Source organism: Budorcas taxicolor, chromosome 5 (assembly GCF_023091745.1).
Source record: "Budorcas taxicolor isolate Tak-1 chromosome 5, Takin1.1, whole genome shotgun sequence".
NCBI classification, from domain to species: domain Eukaryota; kingdom Metazoa; phylum Chordata; class Mammalia; order Artiodactyla; family Bovidae; genus Budorcas; species Budorcas taxicolor.
The window spans coordinates 118,689,416-118,709,210 of NC_068914.1; the positions used below are offsets into that span (position 1 = coordinate 118,689,416).

The window sequence follows — 19,795 nt, forward strand, 5'->3', positions numbered from 1 at the left end:
CTGACTTGATCTTCCATCAGAAGAGGGGGGCTCTACTCTAGTACTCTTGCCTGGAAAATCCCATAGACGGAGGAGCCTGGTAGGCTGCAGTCCATGGGGTCGCTAAGAGTCGGACACGACTGAGCGTCTTCACTTTCACGCATTGGAGAAGGAAATGGCAACCCACTCCAGTGTTCTTGCCTGGAGAATCCCAGGGAACGCGGAGCCTGGTGGGCTGCCGTCTATGGGGTCACACAGAGTCAGACACGACTGAAGCGACTTAGCAGCAGCAGGGTCAGAGGAGGGGTGCTTAATTAAGATCACAGAGTTGAGAACTGGAGTGTGGAATACACACACACCACCCCATTTATACTCCAAATCATGAGCTCTTTCCAAACTTTTTATTAATTTATGAAGCCTGTTTTATGTGCTTGATATCCATTAACAATTAATGGTCTATCTATGGAAGAAATGGAGAATTTTAATTGAGCCAACCTAAAGCTGGCTTAAAATTTAACATTCAAAAAACTAAGATCATGGCATCCTGTCCCATCACTTCATGGTAAATAGATGGGGAAACAATGGAAACAGTGACAGACTTTATTTTCTTGAGCTCCAAAGTAACCACAGGCGGTGACTGCAGCCATGAAATTAAAAGATGCTTGCTCCTTGGAAGAAAAGCTATGACAAATGTAGACAGCATGTTAAAAAACAGAGACATCACTTTGCTGACAAAGGTCCATACAGTCAAAGGTATGGTTTTTCATGTATGGATGAGAGTTAAACCATAAAGAAGGCTGAGTGCCTTTTGAATTGTGGTGCTGGAGAAGACTCTTGAGAGTACCCTGAACAGCAAGGAGATCAAACCAGTCCATCCTAAGGGAAATCAACCCTGAATACTCATTGCAAGGACTGAAGCTGAAGCTACACTACTTTGGCCACCTGATGCGAAGAGCTGACTCATTGGAAAAGACCCTGGTGCTGGGAAGGATTGAGGGCAAGAGAAGGGGGAGATAGAGGATCAGATGGTTAGGTGGCATCATCAACTCAAAGGACATGAGTTTGAGGAAACTCAGGGAGACCATAAAGGACAGGGAAACCTGATGTGCTGCACCCCATGGGATTGCAGACAGTCGGACAAGACTGGGTGACTGAACAGCAACAAAGGACTATAACCTAGGAGACAGTCTTTCAGAAAGCTCTGAGGACTGTAACCAAGGGGTAGGGGAGGGAGGCCAGTTTATCTGTGATTCTGATGAAGGGACATATGCAATCAAGCACACGGCTTGGTAGAAGGTTGTTGCTCTTTAGGAGGAATTAACAGCTTAATGGTTTTAGTTCTTAGGTATGGCAAGATGCGAGAAACTGGGTTCAGGAATTTTTCTGTTGAAAATATCTGTCTGAAGGCTAGTCCTATCAGGTTTCCTAGAGCACAAAAGTGCCTTGTCCAAATTCTCATCCTGAATTCCTCTCATGGTATATGTAGGTCATCAAGTGGCTAATGACTTGATTCTTGTAGAACTGGGTGGGAGGCTATATTCCTTATTTTACAGTCCCTTCCCTTTCAGTCTTAATTTTGACCAAGGTTTGAGAGGTATTCTGTGACTGATATCGCCCATGGTGATAGGAATGCTCATTCTCAGGCCAGGCAAGGAATCATTGATAGGCCATTCAGTGTGTTATTACTGGACTGGGCTGTTAGTAGTAGCCAAAAGCCTCTGGACCTCCTGTCTTACTGGTCTGCTATGGTTCAGGTAATGATCCTCTCTATTTCTTCCCATTATCTATAGAGTCAGACTGTTACTGTCACTGACCTTGTAGAACGGTGTATTTGTTGTGGTCACCTAGTCATCATTTTTATTGGAGGCTCTGTCACACATCTGGTTGTGTAAGAAACAATATTCTTAAGGACTTCTTTGGTAGTCCAGTGGTTAAGAATCTGCCTTCCAATGCAGGGGACATGGGTTCCATCTCAGGTCGGGGAACTAAGATCCCATATACCGTGGGGCAGCCAAGCCTGTGAGCCACAACTACTGAACCTGTGTGCTCAGGAGCCCATGCACCACAACTCGGGAGAAGCCCACAGGCTGCAACAAACAGCTTGCGTGCCACAACTAAGACAACAGCAACTCAAAAAAAAAGTCTTGTAAAATAGGCAGAACATGTGAAATACAGCTAGCAACATTCTTTCCTAAGGAAGTATTTAAGCTGAGAGCTTTCGTTAGGTGCAGCCCAGTAACTCCCCAGGTGATCTGACTAGTCCTTTCTGCCCTCATCGCTGTCTTTTAAGGGAAATGGCACATTGGCATTGTACATAAAGTTCAACGAAGATGTCTGCATGTACAAATCAAGTGGTGGGTCACTGTGACCCCTTACAGGACTGAAAAATGAATGTTATCTCCTAAGGAGTTCCATGACTGGCACCAGAAGAAAAACTGAACTTTTATGGTTGAACAGGTTATTTCTGCCATTGAGGACTTGTGGTTAATGCATAACACGGAAGCACAATGCACACTAGAGGGGAGGGAGGTTTTAACCTTTCTTGTCTTGCCTCAAAATGGAAATTTTTACCTTATCATTGGTAATATTGTAAACAAAGGGGCCTATGACAGAGCAGTGTAGACACTCAAGCCCAAATCCACTGCTCAGGCCCAGCAACTGTGGCTGAAGTGGAGGCAATATAGAGGATGACTGGGTGACCCTGCACCCCACTCAAGTGAACTGGATGGCCGAGGCTGGCATTCCCGAGGTGAAATGTGAATCCTGAATGAGATTTACCTGCACAGAATACAGTGCACCTATGAATAAAGGAAGAACCTCAAGAGCTGTTAAGTAGTCCTATGAGATGGGGCTGAGGGTTCCAGTGGGAAGGCAGCCGTGGTGAGTTTGGAAAAACACTGGTTTCCTAGCTTTTCATCACTGAAACTTCTCTAGAGAGTCTTTCTTGAGCTCTCAGACCGAAGTACACCCTTAGGAATGCCATTTATTTTTTTCCTAGCCTGTTATTAGCCTCAGAGAAAAGCTCCTGTTAGAGCAGAAATGAATCTTAATCATTATAGCGACCTCAGGGCTTCCATCAGTATCTGACATACAGCAGGCCCTTAGTAATTTGTTGAATAAACACTAAAAGCAGACAAAAGCACCTAACCAAAAATGAAGCTAGGGAGGTCAACTTCTTTGTAGTTATGATGATCATGAGAATGGGTGTGGACAAATAACTAAGTACTTCAAACTGCTGGTCTTATCTTGTACTGGGAAATTAGGACTGATAAGGTATGGCAGGGCCTTCAGACTAGGCTAAGCCTGGACTGTAGAATGCTACCGGTTTTGAGGCAGGGCTATTTACAGCCATCAACTTGGGGGAAGTGGAGGACAGATGAAAGACATGAAGCAGGTGGAGGTTGCTGTTGAGATGTTTTTGGGCCACTTGTTCCAGATAATCCTGCTAGGTCGCATCCTGGGTCTGCAGGAGGCAGCTTGGGGAGTACCAGCCTGACCTTGAAACCCCACACTTGTCACACTATAATGTGAATTTTCTAATGCTCCACCTACACTGAAAACTCCCCAAGAAGCACACCTTAATACGGTTTTCCTAGTAACTTGGACAATAAAGTCCGATACATTTTTGCTTGCTTTCTGAGGCTCAATTATTTTGATCAAAATTGTTAAATTTAGGACTGCTACCCAAAAGTGGAGCCAGTCTTATCTGTACAATGGCATCACTTCCACCAGCATCACAGTTCTGTGTCAGGATGAGATATTTGTTCATGACACCGTGCTTTGAGGGTGCCGGCTTGAGAGCACATCACCAGCCCAAGCCAAGTGAAAGTGAAAGTCGCTCAGTTGTGTCTGACTCTTTGCAACCCCATGGACTACACAGTCTGTGGAATTCTTTAGGCCAGAATACTGGAGTGGGTACCCTTTCCCTTCTCCAGAGGATCTTCCCAACCCAGGGATCAAACCCAGGTCTCCCACACTGCAAGCAGATTCTTTACCAGCTGAGCCACAAGGGAAGCCCAATACTGGAGTGGGTAGCCTATCTCTTCTCCAGAGATCTTCCTGACCCAAGAATTGAACTGGGGTCTCCTGCACTGCAGGTGGATTCTTTACCAACTGAGCTATCAGGGAAGTTTATACAAACCATTACAATCAACAGCCTGTGGAACATCCCTCAGGACATTCTGAAGCGGTCTCCTTCACAGCAGCAACCTCACCTCAAGCTTCAAAGACTGCCCTGCTTCATCTTTACAGTGATGTGTGTGTCTCAGGGCAGCAGCTGGGTCTGGCATGTAGCCAGCTTGTGCTTGTGAAATGGACTTCCTATGGGGACCTCACAATGGATCTCACTCCCTGGCAAAGGATAATTTCAAGGGGTTCCAAGAACAAAAAACCCCAGGGCATTCACCTTCTAGCAGGAATGTAAAACCACTAATGCTGAGAACAAAGGAGGGAACCCAGATTATGAACTCCAGAGAGACTCTGCTGTGTCTCACCCTCCCTCTCTGAAGGGCTACTCGGAGAAGGAAGAAGGGCTATCGGTCATAATGCAGGCACAGGTGAAGGTAAGGGACTCAACAGAGTTTATTTCAATGGCCCCGCTTCAGAGAGCAAGAGTCAGACACACATCCCACCAGGTATTCAGGGCCCTCCAGGCTCAACGCAGTCGCAGACACCAGTTCCGCGTCACCATCTGGTTCAGGCTTCTTCCTCTGAAACATACAAAGGTTGTATCAAATAGGTGAATTGCTTATGATTTCCAACACTGTCACTCAGATGTGAAGCCATTCAGATCCTCAGAGGACTAACAGGTATTTCCTTTAGTCACCACCAGAGAACGATTTAAGGCCTAGCATGAACCTGGAGCATCATTCCTTCTTGGGGCCACTGGCTAGTATCAGGGACTTCTAGCACGTTCCTCTAGACGTTTCTTTCCTGCCCTAACTCTCCTCGCCAACCCTGTCAAGTGCTCTAAAGGCTCTGGAAGTGGCTCCTGGAACTAGACTGAATGCCATACCAAGTGAAGCCTCAGGGAATTCCTGGAGTTTTCCACTGAGGCTAGAGGACTGGTTGGTTAGAGGCCCCAACCAGCCCACAGGTCGCGCCAGACTTCTGAGGGAGGCTGGCCACACACCTTCTTCTTCCTCTTCCTCCTCCTCCTCCTCCTCGTCGTCCTCATCGGAGCTGAAGGTGCCGTCGGGCAGGCTGTAGACACGGATGACCTGCTTGTTGGGGTCCTTGAGGATGAGGTACTTGCCCTCCTCCAGCTTCATGCAGATGTCGATGACGCAGCGCAGGATGCCCCAGGCATTCTCCACGCTCAGGTTGATCTGACTGGCGAACTCGTTGGGCTTGAACTGCTGGGTACCCAGGATGACGTGGCGCGAGGAGTCTTTCACGTGGTACCGGGACACATAACTGGGGGGAGGTGGGTGGCAGTGTTATGGTGGGGCCTGGCTGGCACAGATCGTGTGGCACTGGGACACGTAACTACTGGGGGGAGGAGTGTTAGGGTGGGGCCTGCCGGAACAGAGACACAGCTGTGCCTGGGGTTGAGTTATCAGTTAAATGGTGGCCTCGTGCTTGTCCCAAGAAAAGGGAGAAAAAGGTTAGCCTTCTCCTAACGTGAAGACCCCTCCTTTCCGAAGATGAGCTCCTGGCTCCTGGACAGGAATCTCACCCAAGCTTGAGGTACTCGGATCCGGCCAGCAAAGCACAGCAGGTCCAGCGGGCCAACTTGTAGCTGTTGTTTTTCAGCTCGGTGGCAATGACAGCCCCTCGCTGAGAATCAAGCTTCTGTCGCCAGTCAACGCCGTTACAGTGCTGTGGGAGGAGGGCCCTGGTTATAGGCGCCAAGGCACCATGCTGCCTGTGGACTGCTGGCCCCTCTGGTAGAGAAGAAGGTCCCTAGTGGGCTTAACCAGGGAGGGGAAAGCCCACAGGTAGAGCAGAAGAAAGACATCATTTAAGGGGCAGGGCCTCCATCCCTCCTTTGCACAGCCTGCCACATAGCTGGTGCTCAACAAACTTAACTCCTCTCTTCACAAGGTCTCAATCAGACCAGGACACATATTCACAGATGTTAGAAACAAGTGCCATACAAGTGTTTATCACATGTGGTATGGAGGGGAAGAGTTTCACAGGGGAGTGTGACAGCTCACCTGTGGAGAATACTGGCAGAAGCTGGAGCTGGGAGGGCTGAGAGGGACAAGGAAGAGATGGACTGCTTTAGTGCGGAAGCCCGCAGAGGGAGGGGAGGTCAGGTAGGTTTGACCTGATGGAGAGGGAGTTAGGGAGGTCAGTTAAGAGACAAATGCAAAATATCAGGCGTCATGAGTAGGGTCCTGAACTAGGGTGATGTCAGTGAAACCTAGGGCTGGGCAAGTAGACAGACTGAGCCTGACAGCAGAATTCAAGGGTGCAGAGGAGGAGGAGGAGACGTTTGAGGCTCTGAGCCTAAGCGAGCAGGAGAAATGACACCGGTGGACAGTCAAGACAGAGGGAATGACAAAGGAAGACACTGAAAGGACAAAGTATTTAAAAAAAAACCACAACCAAAAAATTCCAAAACAAAAACAACAATGATGGAACAGGAATCAGAAGAGATTTCAGGAATCATTTCTGGAGTTCAAGGATGAGGCTTGGGGTTAGGCTTAATTCTAAGATGGTCCCTGGTGGCCCTGCTCTTGCTGCATCTGCTATCCTGGAGTCTGGGGGAACCCTGAGTATAACTACCCAGGATCACGCTACCTCATGTCTATAAAGAGATTCTGCAGATGGAATCAAGGTCCCTTAAGATAGGGAGACCACCTGAGTGGACCACACACAGTATAAAGAAGTGACTGCGGCAAGAGTTGCATAATGGACTGACCCTAAGAGAAGGCGCCACTGGGGGATTAAAAAGGAGGGGAAACAGCCAAGGAAACGTGAAGGCAGCTGAGAAATGTGCAGGACCAGACTATGGCAGTAGCAGAGGGCACAGTCACACAGAACGATGTTCCTGGGAGGCTGTGGTCAAAGTCTAAGAAAAGGCCACTGGTTCAGAGCTAGGTTTGCAGCAAACCTTCCAGGGTGCTCTCAGCAGGTGACAGAAGCTAAAGAACACATGAGGAGTGAAACCTGGTGCCTGGAATGCTAATGCCTTGGCTCTAACGCAGGCACAGCACAATGGCCCCTGACCTCCATCTCACTGGACCGTCGTTAACACAGGCCTGTCCTTGCTGTCCTAACCAAGACCCTTTTATTCTACACACCAGTGACTAGGAGCATGGCCACACATTTTAAATTCAGGTGTGTAGGCCAGGTACTTTCAGAAAGGATGATAGCCCCATCCTGGCACACCGCCTGGGAGAACGAAAAGAGAAGGAAAAATGAAGGATGTGTATTTCTTTCAAGATGCCCCTCCTGAAAAGCCAAATCTGGGATAATCTGAGAATCTGAGTTCAGTAAGAGACGAAGTTGAAAAAAGGGTGCCACAAGGTTGAAAACCAGGTAGGGGCTGCCATAAGTGAAATAACAGGTCAGAAAGGAGAGCTGCCCGACTTACAGGAGAGCTGCCAGCCCAGCTCATTAAGGAGAGACTTGCAGAGGGCAGAAGCCAACAGGAGATCGGAATGGACAGACAGAAAACACCGAGGAAAGGTAATCACCCGCACACACAATCTCTTCCTCAAAGCGGAACTAAGTAGGGGGAAAACTCAGAAGACAGAAAACCTCTGTAAATGAGGCAAGGGGAAGAGACACAGGCTGCAGGCGCCAGCCCGGGACATGGTGCCCCGCGTGCCTCACCCTGGAGTCCCACTCGTTGAGGGTCTTGATGTTGATGAAGGACACCTCCCCGTTGGCTCCAGTCATGACACCATCGTGCTCACAGCGGACGATGAGGTCGATGTCGTCCCCGAGCTTCCACCGGCGGTAACTGCAAGGAAGAGGGAGTGCCTCTGGTCACCCGAGGCCCTGGGTCCAGATGCACCACCCACACAGGGCGGGGGCACCAGGGAGGAGACATACCGGTATGCCACAGAGGCGATCTCGTTCTTATCCATGTCGTCCTCCACAAATGGGTTGGGGTTGGGGAAGTTGTATCTTTCCTTCCCCTGTAAAAATGACACAGGTGTTTTGAGACAGTGCCAACCCATTGCCAAGGCAATCAGCCATAACCTGCACCTCTCCTTTGTCACAGCCCCCCCCCGGGGTCCCTAGAGCTTGAGGGGGCCCTGGGCACACTGCCGAGGCCAACCGAGCACCCTGCGGGTCATAACAGAGGTAACAGCTCGAGTTCACCCTATGCTCAAGTTTGTGAAACACGAGCTTCTAGTCTCTTATTTAACTAGCAACAGCGCCCCCTCCTGTTATGTTTTCCTCCAAGGTACACACAATCATTTGTCACAACATGTATGTATCCTGAGCTTACCATCTTTCCTCCTCCATTGTGTGTTAGTCGCTCAGTCGTGTCTGACTCTTTGCGACCCCGTGAACTGCAGCCTGTCAGGCTCCTCTATCCATGGGATTCTTCAGGCAAGAGAGTGGACTGCTGTTCCCTTCTCCAGAGGATCTTCCTGATCCAGGGATCCCACCCAGGTCTCCTGCACTGCAGGCAGATTCTTTACCACCTGAGCCACAGGGAAGATCTTTCCCCCTCCATTATGATGAAGGTTTCTAAGGGCAGGCACTTTGGCTGGCTGGTTGCTGTATGCCCAGCTCCTAAGCAATGCACCTGTATCTGTGCACAAGGGTGTCCTGGTCATATATTTCAAGGAATCTTCACAATGTATCTATATGAGACAAGTATTATTCAAGTATTCTAACTTTACAGAGGGGATTCCCTGGTGGCTTGGGGGTAAAGAATCTGTCTGTAGTGCAGGAGATGTGGGTTCCATCCCTGGATCGGGAAGATCCCTGGGAGAGAAGGAAATGGCAACCCACTCCAGTATTCTTGCCTGGGAAATCCCACGGACAGAGGAGCCTGGTAGGCTGTAGTGCATGTGGTCTTAGAGTCAGACACAACTTTGCAACTAAACAATTTCAGAGAAGAAACATGACTGGCACCACAAAGCTAAAAGGGGTGAATCTAGGGTTCAAAGTCAGGCCTTCTGACCTCAGAGCCCAAGTAGAGATCTCCTCTGTGACAAGCAGGGACTCCGCTCTGTCCTGTCTAATCCCACAACCCAGAGCTGACGACCCAGTACGTGCTCAGTAGACAGCAACTGAGGTTGATGAACTGAACGCGCCCAGGACCTTACCATCCTCAAGCACTGCTGGGAGAAGTTGTGGTTGATGTAGGTTGCCTCCATGGCCAGGTTGCGGGGCGAGTTGAAGGAGTTACCCTCATCTTGAGGGGGCTCGTTGGCTGTCTCACTCACTGTCAGAAGGTCTGCAAAACCGGCAGCACGGTCACCCACCCGTGAAACAGTCACCAAAGAGGGGTAGGGCCCCTTAGGGAGATGCGGTGATTCAAATGACACAGGCCCGTCCTCCAAGGACCGCCAGCTGTGGCCCTGGGTCTCCTGAGCGGGGGTGGGTGGGGTGGGTTCTGGATAGCCTGAGATGCTAACGTTGAATTCTGTCACAACCACATCTGTTTTTGAGTGACCTGGTTTTCATTCAACGTGTGTGTGTACATACCTGTGTGTATGGTACATGTGCATTTTTCCTTCATGAATATGCTGAAGTAAAAAAGGCATCAATCCAAAGAAGAGTGTCAAGTGCATACTGAAGGTGGTACGGAGAGATGACAGAAGTCAGGAAGACGCTATTCAAGTGAGTGGGAACACGGCGTTGGGGTGCCACGAGGACTCAGAAGGCTGCGACCCTGGCAGGGGTACTGCAGTAACAGCCCCTTCCTCTATCTCTGAGGAGGATTCTGACATGGCTGTTGGTGTTCGTGGGGAGACAGAACACCTTCTACCCATTCTCTGTGCCTGGGAATGGCTTTGGACCAACAAGGACACTCAGAGCCTCTGTGTTGCTCCTAGACAGGTTTCTTACCAAAGTCAGAGTTGTCCCTCTTGTCAAAGAAGAGCTTGGACCCGACCCTCTGGACGACGATGTCCCAGGAATACACAGAGCGGGTGCAGCTCATCAGTGTGGCCAGAATGGCGTCGGTGGCAAACACGTTGCCCTGAGTCTTCGCCAGCTGCAAGGACAGCAGAGAGATGGGGCTACTTTGGGGCTCACCTGCCCATTCACAGGAGGCGAAGGACTTGTCTGTAAGGAGCCCCACACCCATACCTACACCTCTGGTTGTCTGAGCCAGGCTGTAGCAAGCCAGCCAGCAAGCTTGTATCCTGGGTCCAAGGAATTACAGTTTCCCGACCACCTGCCACACCCCAACACTTACGGTCTGGTCAGCAGAGTGCCTTCATTTTCACCTAATCCTAAATCGAGTCACATGAGTCTTATCTACAGGGGCATCTGAGGCCCGGTCGGTTCATACACCCCTCTACCCCCTCGCCGCATCTCTGCTCTGAGGCCTCAGTGGTGGTATTACAGCGCTCCCCTCAGGCGGGCATGGGGCAGGGGTGCCCACCTTCCGGATGACGGGGTCGTCTGTGGTGGTGACAGTGTGGAAGATACGCTTGATGCTCCGAAGCGGCTTCTCACTCCGCGTGGTGATGCGGTCAAAGGCCTTGTCGTAGTACTCCAGGGCCCCACAGCACTCGCTGAGGGGAAAGCACGCAACACACGCTAAGGCAAGCGGAGCAAGACTGCCTACCTCTTCTCTGTTACACCACGGAGTCCAAAGTCTTATCAGACGTCTAACACATGAGAGATGAAAACAGTCTCTGACTGGACTCTCAGAGCTCATGCAGAGCCTGCCCCCTCAGGGCCTGAAGTGGCTCCACACAACAGTGACCGCAACTGATCTGGCTCAGGACCCCACTCCCCGCCCCACTTTAGAGACAGGGAGGGGAGCAGTGACAGAGACCCCAGCAGGAGGCTGCCTCCTGGCTGATGCCCCAGCTCCCGCTAAGTTATGTCCACCCACTGGCCTTCCGAGATAAGGAGCTCTTTGAAACATTAGGAAAAGCGTCACTTCTCTTCAAGAACTGCAATCTTTCTCTTTCTGTCCAAAGAGCTACAGAACCCAACCTTCTCTTTTGCTCAGGATTTCAGGAAGCTGAAAGAAATCTAGAGTTTTAATAACAGGAAATTTCTTTCTGCTTTCTCCCAACAAGAGCTCTATGACTTAATTTTTCTTTTGCTCTCAATGCCAGGAATTTGAAAGAGAACGGAAGTTTTAGCTTCAGTAAACTTCTTTCTGCTTTTCCCACCACAGGCATTAATTTTTTTTGTTTTTTAAAACTCGTCCGCTAATCTTAGGCAATGTCTTTGGAAATGCTAGGGCTCAGGCCAAGTCATCACCAGCTGGTTCAAACACATTAAGAGCATGATAGAGGGTAGGAAAAGATGCCACCTACATGTCCTGGGGCTCTGACACTTCCAAGTACCGCATCTTCATCAGCTGAGGGAAGTCCATCTCCTCCTTCACCTCCCAGTCACTGCGGACTTCCACCGAAGAGTCTCGGGGCTTCTGTCAGGAAAGACCGTTGAAGGGGAAAAATGACAGCCAGCGCGAAACATAAGCAAAAGGCAGGTAACAAACAGTAGGAAGGGCTTGTATTCAATAAACACATCCAGAACATTCACACGACAGGCTGGCTGTTTTCTAACGGCTCCTCTGCTTTTCTCCCGTGTCACTGTCTGGTTATTCTTGCTGCTACAGCAAGCACCGTGTCCAGCAAATGTAACTCCCACAACTGCACCTCCACTCCGGCTCACACACGTCTTCTACTCACACAACGTCCACATGGACACTTTTACAGGAATGTCCACGGTGGCACCAGGCACAATACCCTCTAGTAAAAACAACCCTGATGTGCATCAGCGGTGAACAGGCAGACAAAACGTGGTCTATGCATATAATGGAACATGGCAATAAGGAGGGATGAAGTGCTGACATGGGCTACCACACGGATGAACCTTGAGAACATGATGCTCGGTGAAAGGAGCCAGTCGCAAAAGATCATTCTGCTCTGGGTCCATTTATATAAAATGTCCAGGAGAGATTAATCCAGAGACAGAAAACAGAGAAGGGTGGTCTAGGGCCAGGGAAAATGGCTGACTGGAACAGGGCTTTTTGTAGAGCGATGAAAACATTCTGACACAGACGACAGTAATGGCTGCAGGACTCCATGCAGAGACTATGAACCACTGAGTTCAGTGGGTGAATCTTAAGTTCACCCCATCTTAAATGGGCGAATTGTATAGTAGGAGAAGTATACCTCAATAAAGCTGTTATAAAACCAACCAAAAGAATCAAATTCCTGGACAAAATTCTGATACAGATATACTACCTGTGATTTTTGGTCCCATTTCTGCCTCACTCCAAATTGTTTCTGGAATTTTTTCTGCAGTCGTATGCGTTCTCTGGAAAGACAGGAAAACTGCTTTCAGTACAGATTTTTAAGAAAAATAGAGGCTTAAGAAAAAACAAAAACCCAGATGAAAATGGCACACACTAGACATGCTAAGAGAGGTATATCGCCCCCAGTATGCCAGTATATACCAGTATATACCGCTCCATCTCTAGAGGCTGTCCTCTGGCAGCCTTAGCTTGGGCAGGCTACTGTCCTACACAGCTCTAGGGACTCACAGGACCCGGTATGAATGAGCCCCGGGAGCTGCACCACAGAAGACTTGAGTCTGGGTGAAGCCCCGGGATCACTTCCTGTCTGCCTTTGTTTCCGTGTCAGTCAGCGCGCATGTCCAGTGCAAGCAGTTTCCTGTCCATGGTCTCTGCCATGAACACCTCTTGGAGGACGACACCAGGGCTGAAAACAGTGGCTTAACTGGCTTTGGGAAGGCTTTTTGGTTTTTCGTAATACTGGGGAAGATGACTGTTCTGCTCTGGTCTCTTGACAGCAGTGTGGACAGTCCTGGAAAAATAACTTGTTCCAACAGGATGGGCAGCTCACCTCTCCTTCTGCTTGGCGCTCTTAGGCAGGGTCTGCAGGTTGAATTGCAACATGTTCCGTCGATCTTTGTCTCTACGGAGATTTCGCTAGGAATCAGGAAAAAACATCATGTTAAAATCTTGGGAGATTTGGCTGATAATTGGCAGTGCCTATTCAAGATTGCCGGGAGAAATATCAATAACCTCAGATATGCAGATGACACCACCCTTACGGCAGAAAGTGAAGAGGAACTAAAAAGCCTCTTGATGAAAGTGAAAGAGGAGAGTGAAAAACTTGGCTTAAAGCTCAACATTCAGAAAACAAAGATCATGGCATCCGGTCCCATCACTTCATGGGAAATAGATGGGGAAACAGTGTCAGACTTTATTTTTTTGGGCTCCCAAATCACTGCAGATGGTGACTGTAGCCATGAAATTAAAAGACACTTACTCCTTGGAAGGAAAGTTATGACCAACCTAGATAGCATATTCAAAAGCAGAGACATTACTTTGCCAACAAAGGTCCGTCTAGTCAAGGTATGGTTTTTCCTGTGGTCATGTATGGATGTGAGAGTTGGACTGTGAAGAAAGCTGAGCACTGAAGAATTGATGCTTTTGAACTGTGGTGTTGGAGAAGACTCTTGAGAGTCCCTTGGACTGTAAGGAGAGCTAGCCAATCCATTCTGAAGGAGATCAGCCCTGGGTGTTTTTTGGAAGGAATGATGATAATGCTGAAACTCCAGTACTTTGGCCACCTCATGCAAAGAGCTGACTCACTGGAAGATTCTGATGCTGGGAGGGATTGGGGGCAGGAGGAGAAGGGGACGACAGAGGATGAGATGGCTGGATAGCATCACTGCCTCAATGGACGTGAGTCTGAGTGAACTCTGGGAGTTGGTGATGGACAGGGAGGCCTGGCGTGCTGCGATTCATGGGGTCGCAAAGAGTCAGACATGACTGAGCGACTGAACTGTACTGAATGGGATGCTGTTAGAGTAAGTTTAGGAGGCAGCAGCCCAGTTGCACATTTCACTCTGCGCTTTTGCAGGATCAACATCTGGGGTTTTCAGGTTGAGTAAGCACAGGCCTACCTCTCAGATACTGTGGGTCTGGTCCCAGACCACCACAATAGAGCATTGTAATGAGGCAGGACACACAAATGTTTTGCTTTCCCAGTGGTTATAATTTATGCTCCGTATACTATACACTGTGCTGTAGTCTACTAACGTGCAACACTGTTATGTCTTAAACAATGCATATATTTTCATTAGAAACGTTATTGCTAAAAAATGTTAACCACCTTCAGTGATTAGTGACATCACTGATCACCACAACAAATATAATAATAAAAAAGTCTGAAATATTGTTATGACAGAGACATGAAGTGAGCAAATGCTGTTGAAAAAATAGAATCGAAAGACTTGCTTGATGCAGGGCTGCCACAAACCTTCAATTTGTTTAAAAAAAAAAAAAAAAAGCAGTTATCTGTTTCTTTGTACTGAAGCACAATAAAAATGTTTGTACCTGGAATTGGCTTAGACTCATAGCCACGCTTTTACTGAGGCAGGTTCACTGGCTCTTATTAGAGTTGCTGAGTTCGCCTCTTTATGTGAGAAGATGCAGCCCAACTGGATCATCTACTCAGTAAATCCCGGACACAGCAATTACTCGAGGCCACAGACACTGATGCACATGGTTTTCCAGCACAAATAGCCAGATGTCCTAGCTACTGGTCAACAGACCGCTGAACTATTTAAAGGCATTCCTGGACATGGTACCTGTTTACTTTAGCACAATTTGTCACTAAAGAGCTACTTGGATTCACTGCAGCTGCTTGCTGTGTTGAGTCGTATCTACCTCCTTGTGACCCTATGGACCGCAGCCTGCCAGGCTCCCATGATACTAGAGCGGGTTCCTTTTCCTATTCCAGGGGATCTTCCTGACCCAGGGATTGAACCCATGTCTCTTGCATCTCCTGCTTGGCAGGTGAATTCTTTACTACTGGGAGACCTGGGAAGCCCATTAATATATTATGGGATTCATCAGGATACCCACGGTAACATGCTTTCCCCTCATCAGTACTCACATGGTACCGTTTTTAGCACCAGGTGACAGCCCCAAGCTGGTCAGATTGCTGGCTCTTGACTCACCTGTGCGAATCGCATTCGATTCCGCTGGTAGGCGGTCTTCTGTGTGCGCGCTGTGTCCACCAGCTGGAAACTAGTTTCATCCTCCTCGTGGAAGTAAGCATATTGACTTCCACCTCCAAACTGAGAAGAGTACTTATCTGCAGGCAAAGGTGACAGCATGTAACAACACTAACTACAAACTTTATACGTACATAGTAGTCTAAAGCCTGATATTTAGTGTGGTCTCAGCAGCCACCCCATCGGCTGGCAGCATTTTAGATGTACAGACTCACAGCTCCACCCTAGATCCACTCAGTAAGAACCATCATTTTAATAAGATCCCCGGCAGATTAATATGCACATTCAAGCTTGAAAAGCTCTGGTCCAAAAAACTTTCTAAGTCAAGACAGTCTGAGGAACTCAAGACAAGCCCATTTTGTACTCTGCCTTATTCTGTAAGAACAGGAGTCACAGTTTACTCTCTCAGGAGAGGCAAGCAGGCGGTTGGTTATACACGTCATCACTGTCACCAGCTGGCGCCCAAGGCAGACGTGGCTAATGGGCTAGGACTGGCTTTCTGGCTGACCTCAGACTCAGATCGTCTTTAACTCAGTATTCCAGGGAGCCATTCCTAGCTCTCGACTAGTGCAGAGGAAAAAACTAACTTCTATTAGGATCCTAAAACCAGGAGTTTTAAAACTGGGATCCACTGCCTGGCCTTACATGTTCAGTAAATCCCAAATAATGAAATACAAAATGGGAATGTGTTCACCAGATTTGTAAAAGGGGCCATGGCTCCCCAAAGTAGGGGGAAAAACCTACTATAATACGCTGAACAATCGAACTTTTGAGGCTATTTACCAAAAAAATGGATTGTTTCCACAGTCCATAAAAGGCCCCTAACAATTATGAGTTATCACCATTTCGTTCCCATCCTAGAACGGTTTCAGGTGGAGGTTACTAGAAACACTAACAATCCACCGAGGGCCTGACCTGGGCAGGCAGGCAGGCGGAGAACACTTACTTGTATATCTCTTGTCTTGGTATGTGGCCCCCGTCCAGTCTGCAACCTAGTGAGCACAACAAGGGAAGGCAGAGAGCACACGTCAACCAGGCAAGTTTCTGCTGACCCAGAAACCCCCTCCTCCCAAGTGAGGACACAGTGTCACAAAGTGTTAGAAAGACTGGCTCAGGATAGCTTTGTAAGAGCCCAGCTCTCCTATGACCACTGGAAGTAGCCAGAGCTTCTAACCATTATCCTTTTGAGAGAATAAAATTGAAATGAACTTGGAGCATCAGCTGCAGCTTTAAAAGATTCAGACCCCGCTGACAGGCAAGCACCTTTCCGAGCCGATCTCCTTTGCTGAACGGCTGGTAGGGCATATCCCGAAACTGCTCCGGAACCGCACAGGGACCCCAGCCTGAGGGGTTGTCCTGGATCACGGGTGTCATGAACTTTGCCATCTCTTAAAACCTTAAAAATACAAATAACAAAGTAACTCCATGAAGAAAAGCCTCTAAAAAACAAAAAAACCCTGAAGTCTTCCATTTGAGGTAAGCTAATACAGGATAAAGTTAAAAAAGCAAAACACAGAACAGAACCCTCAACTGCTGAGCTACTCTCCACTTACCATCTTCTTCAGAATAAGACTGTGAATACTTAAAACTCAGACGACTGCTCACCAAATTTATGTATCATATCTCACCGTTTGTTTTTTCCCCACTGTACTATCTCTGACATGAACCTGCACCTTCTAATTGATGAGGTGTCATATCGTATCTGGCAACTTTTCTTTCTTAGTGTTACATGAAGATATTGTGCTTCTTGAATTCAGTGATGTCTTACAGATTTGATGAAATGTAATTAACTTTTTTTTGAGTTTAATAACCAGGTTCCAGTTTTCATTCACACCTTTACCAGACATACAATATTTAATTCCCCTAAACCTCAGTCTCTTTACCTGAAAAATAGTAAGATCCTTGTTTTATTCCCATCAGAAAATCACTGTGAAAGCCGTATATATTAGTTAACATATGCAGAAATAGTTCCATTGTAAAACGCCAGACACTTACTATTCTGTCTTACAAAAATACATTTACACACAGTGCCGAGAAAAAACAAGGGTCCATGAATGTATCCTGAACTGCAACCTTCCTTTGTTGTTCTTTCAATTTTCTGTTGTCAGTGTAAATTCTTACGCAGGGCATAAAAGTCAGGCAGAAAGCCCGGCAAAAGGTTGAGGAAGCCAGAAGCCTTATGTCATGAAAGTGGCCGAACACAGCCAATGTTCATAAACATTATGAGTACCAGGCATGTTGTTAGCGCTTTCCACACATTAATTCATTAACTCCTCAACAATCTCCTCCCAAGGTAGGGCCAGTATTAGCCCCACTTTCCAGAGAAGAAAACTGAGGCACAGAGATATCAAGAAATCGCCCAAAGTTGCAACACTAATGGATGAAAATCTGAACCCTGGGAAACTGGCTTCAGAGTCCACACTTTGTGTAAGGCCAGTACTCCGCTCAGGAAGAGTAAAAACCAGGGGCTCGACAGATATCTGCCAAACAATTCCTCCCCAAAACTCATGCATGCATTTATCATCCACTCTAATCCCCTGAAAATGCCCAGAAGCTGAGTTCCCAGGGGAAAATTCACCACACAAATATTTCCAGAGTCTGGGGAGCAATCAAAGAGCTGCTGCTGCTAAGTCACTTCAGTCGTGTCCGACTCTGTGCGACCTCATAGATGGCAGCCCACCAGGCTCCCCCGTCCCTGAGATTCTCCAGGCAAGAACACTGGAGTGGGTTGCCATTTCTTTCTCCAATGCATGAAAGTGAAAAGTGAAAGTGAAGTCGCTCAGTCGTATCAATCAAAGAGCAAAGAATACTAAATTTATGAAACTCTCTTCATTTTCCCATGATGGGGAGAGTTCCTACAGAGGTGACACTTGCGTGATCCAAAAGGGCACCAATCTGGAAGCCCCATCCTCCCACCTAAACTTAAATTACACTACAGGAAGCGGACTGAGGGAGAGTGTGGTGGTCTCAAAACAATATACCCTTATATATTACCAGGGTCCTACAACATGTCAGATGCAACACCACTAAACCCCTAGGCCCCCATTTCAGATAAAAAAAAAATACACAGTTCAGCCAAATCAAGCAGCTGATCTCATCATTTCAAGATAGACTTGGTTTCTAGGGTCCTCTGTCTTAAGTGTAACACTCTTCCCATTATTTTACAGCTGGACAGCAGCCTGAAAAGATCCTGGGTTTCAGATCATATCAATAACACAATAAGATATCTCCAAACACACTTTAAAAGGGGTGGAAGGAAGCCGCTTGGTTTCAACGCGTAAAATAAAAAGTAGGCAGAGTACAATGTAACCAACAGGGGAAACTAAATCTTTCAGTTGAAACGGAGTGACAGCTGTACTGGCTACAGATAAAGGATGAGGCGGCATCAACAGGACAGTCACAGGGAGAACCTTGTGGCTGGCAGGTCATGTACTGTGCACGTTCTCGCAGCCACTGTAGATCGTTTGCCAATTCCTGGGCAGTTAGTGTCAAATCAGAGATCAACCAACTACATCCTAGCCTTCCATTTCATAGGCAAGGAAAAGAAACATTTAGACGGTGAACTCCTCAGAGCAGGGCCGAACATCGCTCAGTTTGGCACACCCAATAGCCCTCTCATAGAAGCTCAGGGAACCGTGGGGCACTTTAAAAGACCCTGAGACTCAGCGGGGTTAATGGCATGTTCACATCAGAACAGACTGTCGGTGGCCGCTAAGCGGACTCCACGGAAAGAGACCTCAACCACAGGCTCTGCCCCGCACTGGGTCGGACCTGGGGGGACCGAAGGCGGATTCCTGCCCCTCCCAGCGGAGGAACAGGGAAACAGGAGGGGGCGTACGGAAGTCTCTTCCGGTAGGCCCCCGAAGGCCAGGCGCAGCTCAACTCTGCTCTGGAGATCCGCGGAAGCGTACGGAATACGCTGCTTACCTGTAACGGCCGTAACCGGCCCCGATGGTGAGAGATAATCTAGGCCGGACACCGCGCCACCGCCTGAGCTACGGGGAACCGGGAAAAGAGGAAACATGCGCGCGCAGCGGCCGGTACCGTAAACACGACCGACGGTGTCGTAAACTGCTTCTTGGCTTCCTTCCGGTTCGACGGCGGAACACGCGAGTCGTAAAGCGAAGGCACATCCGGAAGTTCGTCACTGTTCTTTTCGCGGTGTTCTTATTTAGCCTTCGAGGATGTTTACAGTTACGTCATGGGGCATCCGGCGACACTCCGAGAGTTTCAAGTTTCTTGAAACGTGGCGGTCTTGTAGTTGGAGTTGGAAGCGGCGACTGGCTGAAAGCCCCTGTATGTCCCACAATGCCTTGCGGGCCGCTCTGGCCCTCTGTATCCCACAACGACCCGCGGTTTCTGCCTTCTTTAAAAGATCGTGTTGTTTGAGTTTCACCGTTAGGGGGAGTTCGAGTCTTTCAGGCAGGTTTTTGCGGCTACTCGCTGAGCTTTGAGCGCTTTCGGAAACAGACCAGGAGGTGCAAAGTGACCTGAGTAGATCAGACTACTAGTGTCGGAGGTCGCTGCCAGTGTTCAAACCATACCTCCACAGTTCTCAGACTTTCTTGTTTGACAAAGATTCCTGGAGAGCTAATTTGAAAAATGAAGATTCCGGGTCCCCTTCCATAGACTGTTATACCAGCGTGGCTTAGCTGGA

The 19,795-nt window shown here is 48.3% G+C and overlaps 1 protein-coding gene across 2 annotated transcripts; it reads right to left on the reverse strand.

Annotated features, from left to right (window-relative positions):
- Nucleotides 1–4,542: 4,542 nt before the first annotated feature.
- On the reverse strand, nt 4,543–19,209 carry EIF3D (eukaryotic translation initiation factor 3 subunit D). 2 transcript variants are annotated; one of them, XM_052639434.1, is made up of 15 exons: nt 19,066–19,209; nt 16,402–16,534; nt 16,085–16,130; nt 15,082–15,218; nt 12,954–13,039; nt 12,333–12,405; nt 11,397–11,506; nt 10,505–10,637; nt 9,964–10,111; nt 9,219–9,349; nt 7,987–8,072; nt 7,765–7,894; nt 5,657–5,799; nt 5,111–5,394; nt 4,543–4,688 (listed from the first exon to the last, which is right to left on the reverse strand). In XM_052639434.1, exons 2-15 carry the CDS (start codon nt 16,522–16,524, stop codon nt 4,675–4,677), a joined length of 1,644 nt encoding a protein of 547 aa, XP_052495394.1. In that variant the 5' UTR covers nt 16,525–16,534; nt 19,066–19,209; the 3' UTR covers nt 4,543–4,674. The 2 variants fall into 2 exon arrangements, with proteins under 2 accessions (XP_052495394.1, XP_052495393.1); XM_052639433.1 differs by having other exon boundaries at nt 11,397–11,509.
- Nucleotides 19,210–19,795: the final 586 nt, after the last annotated feature.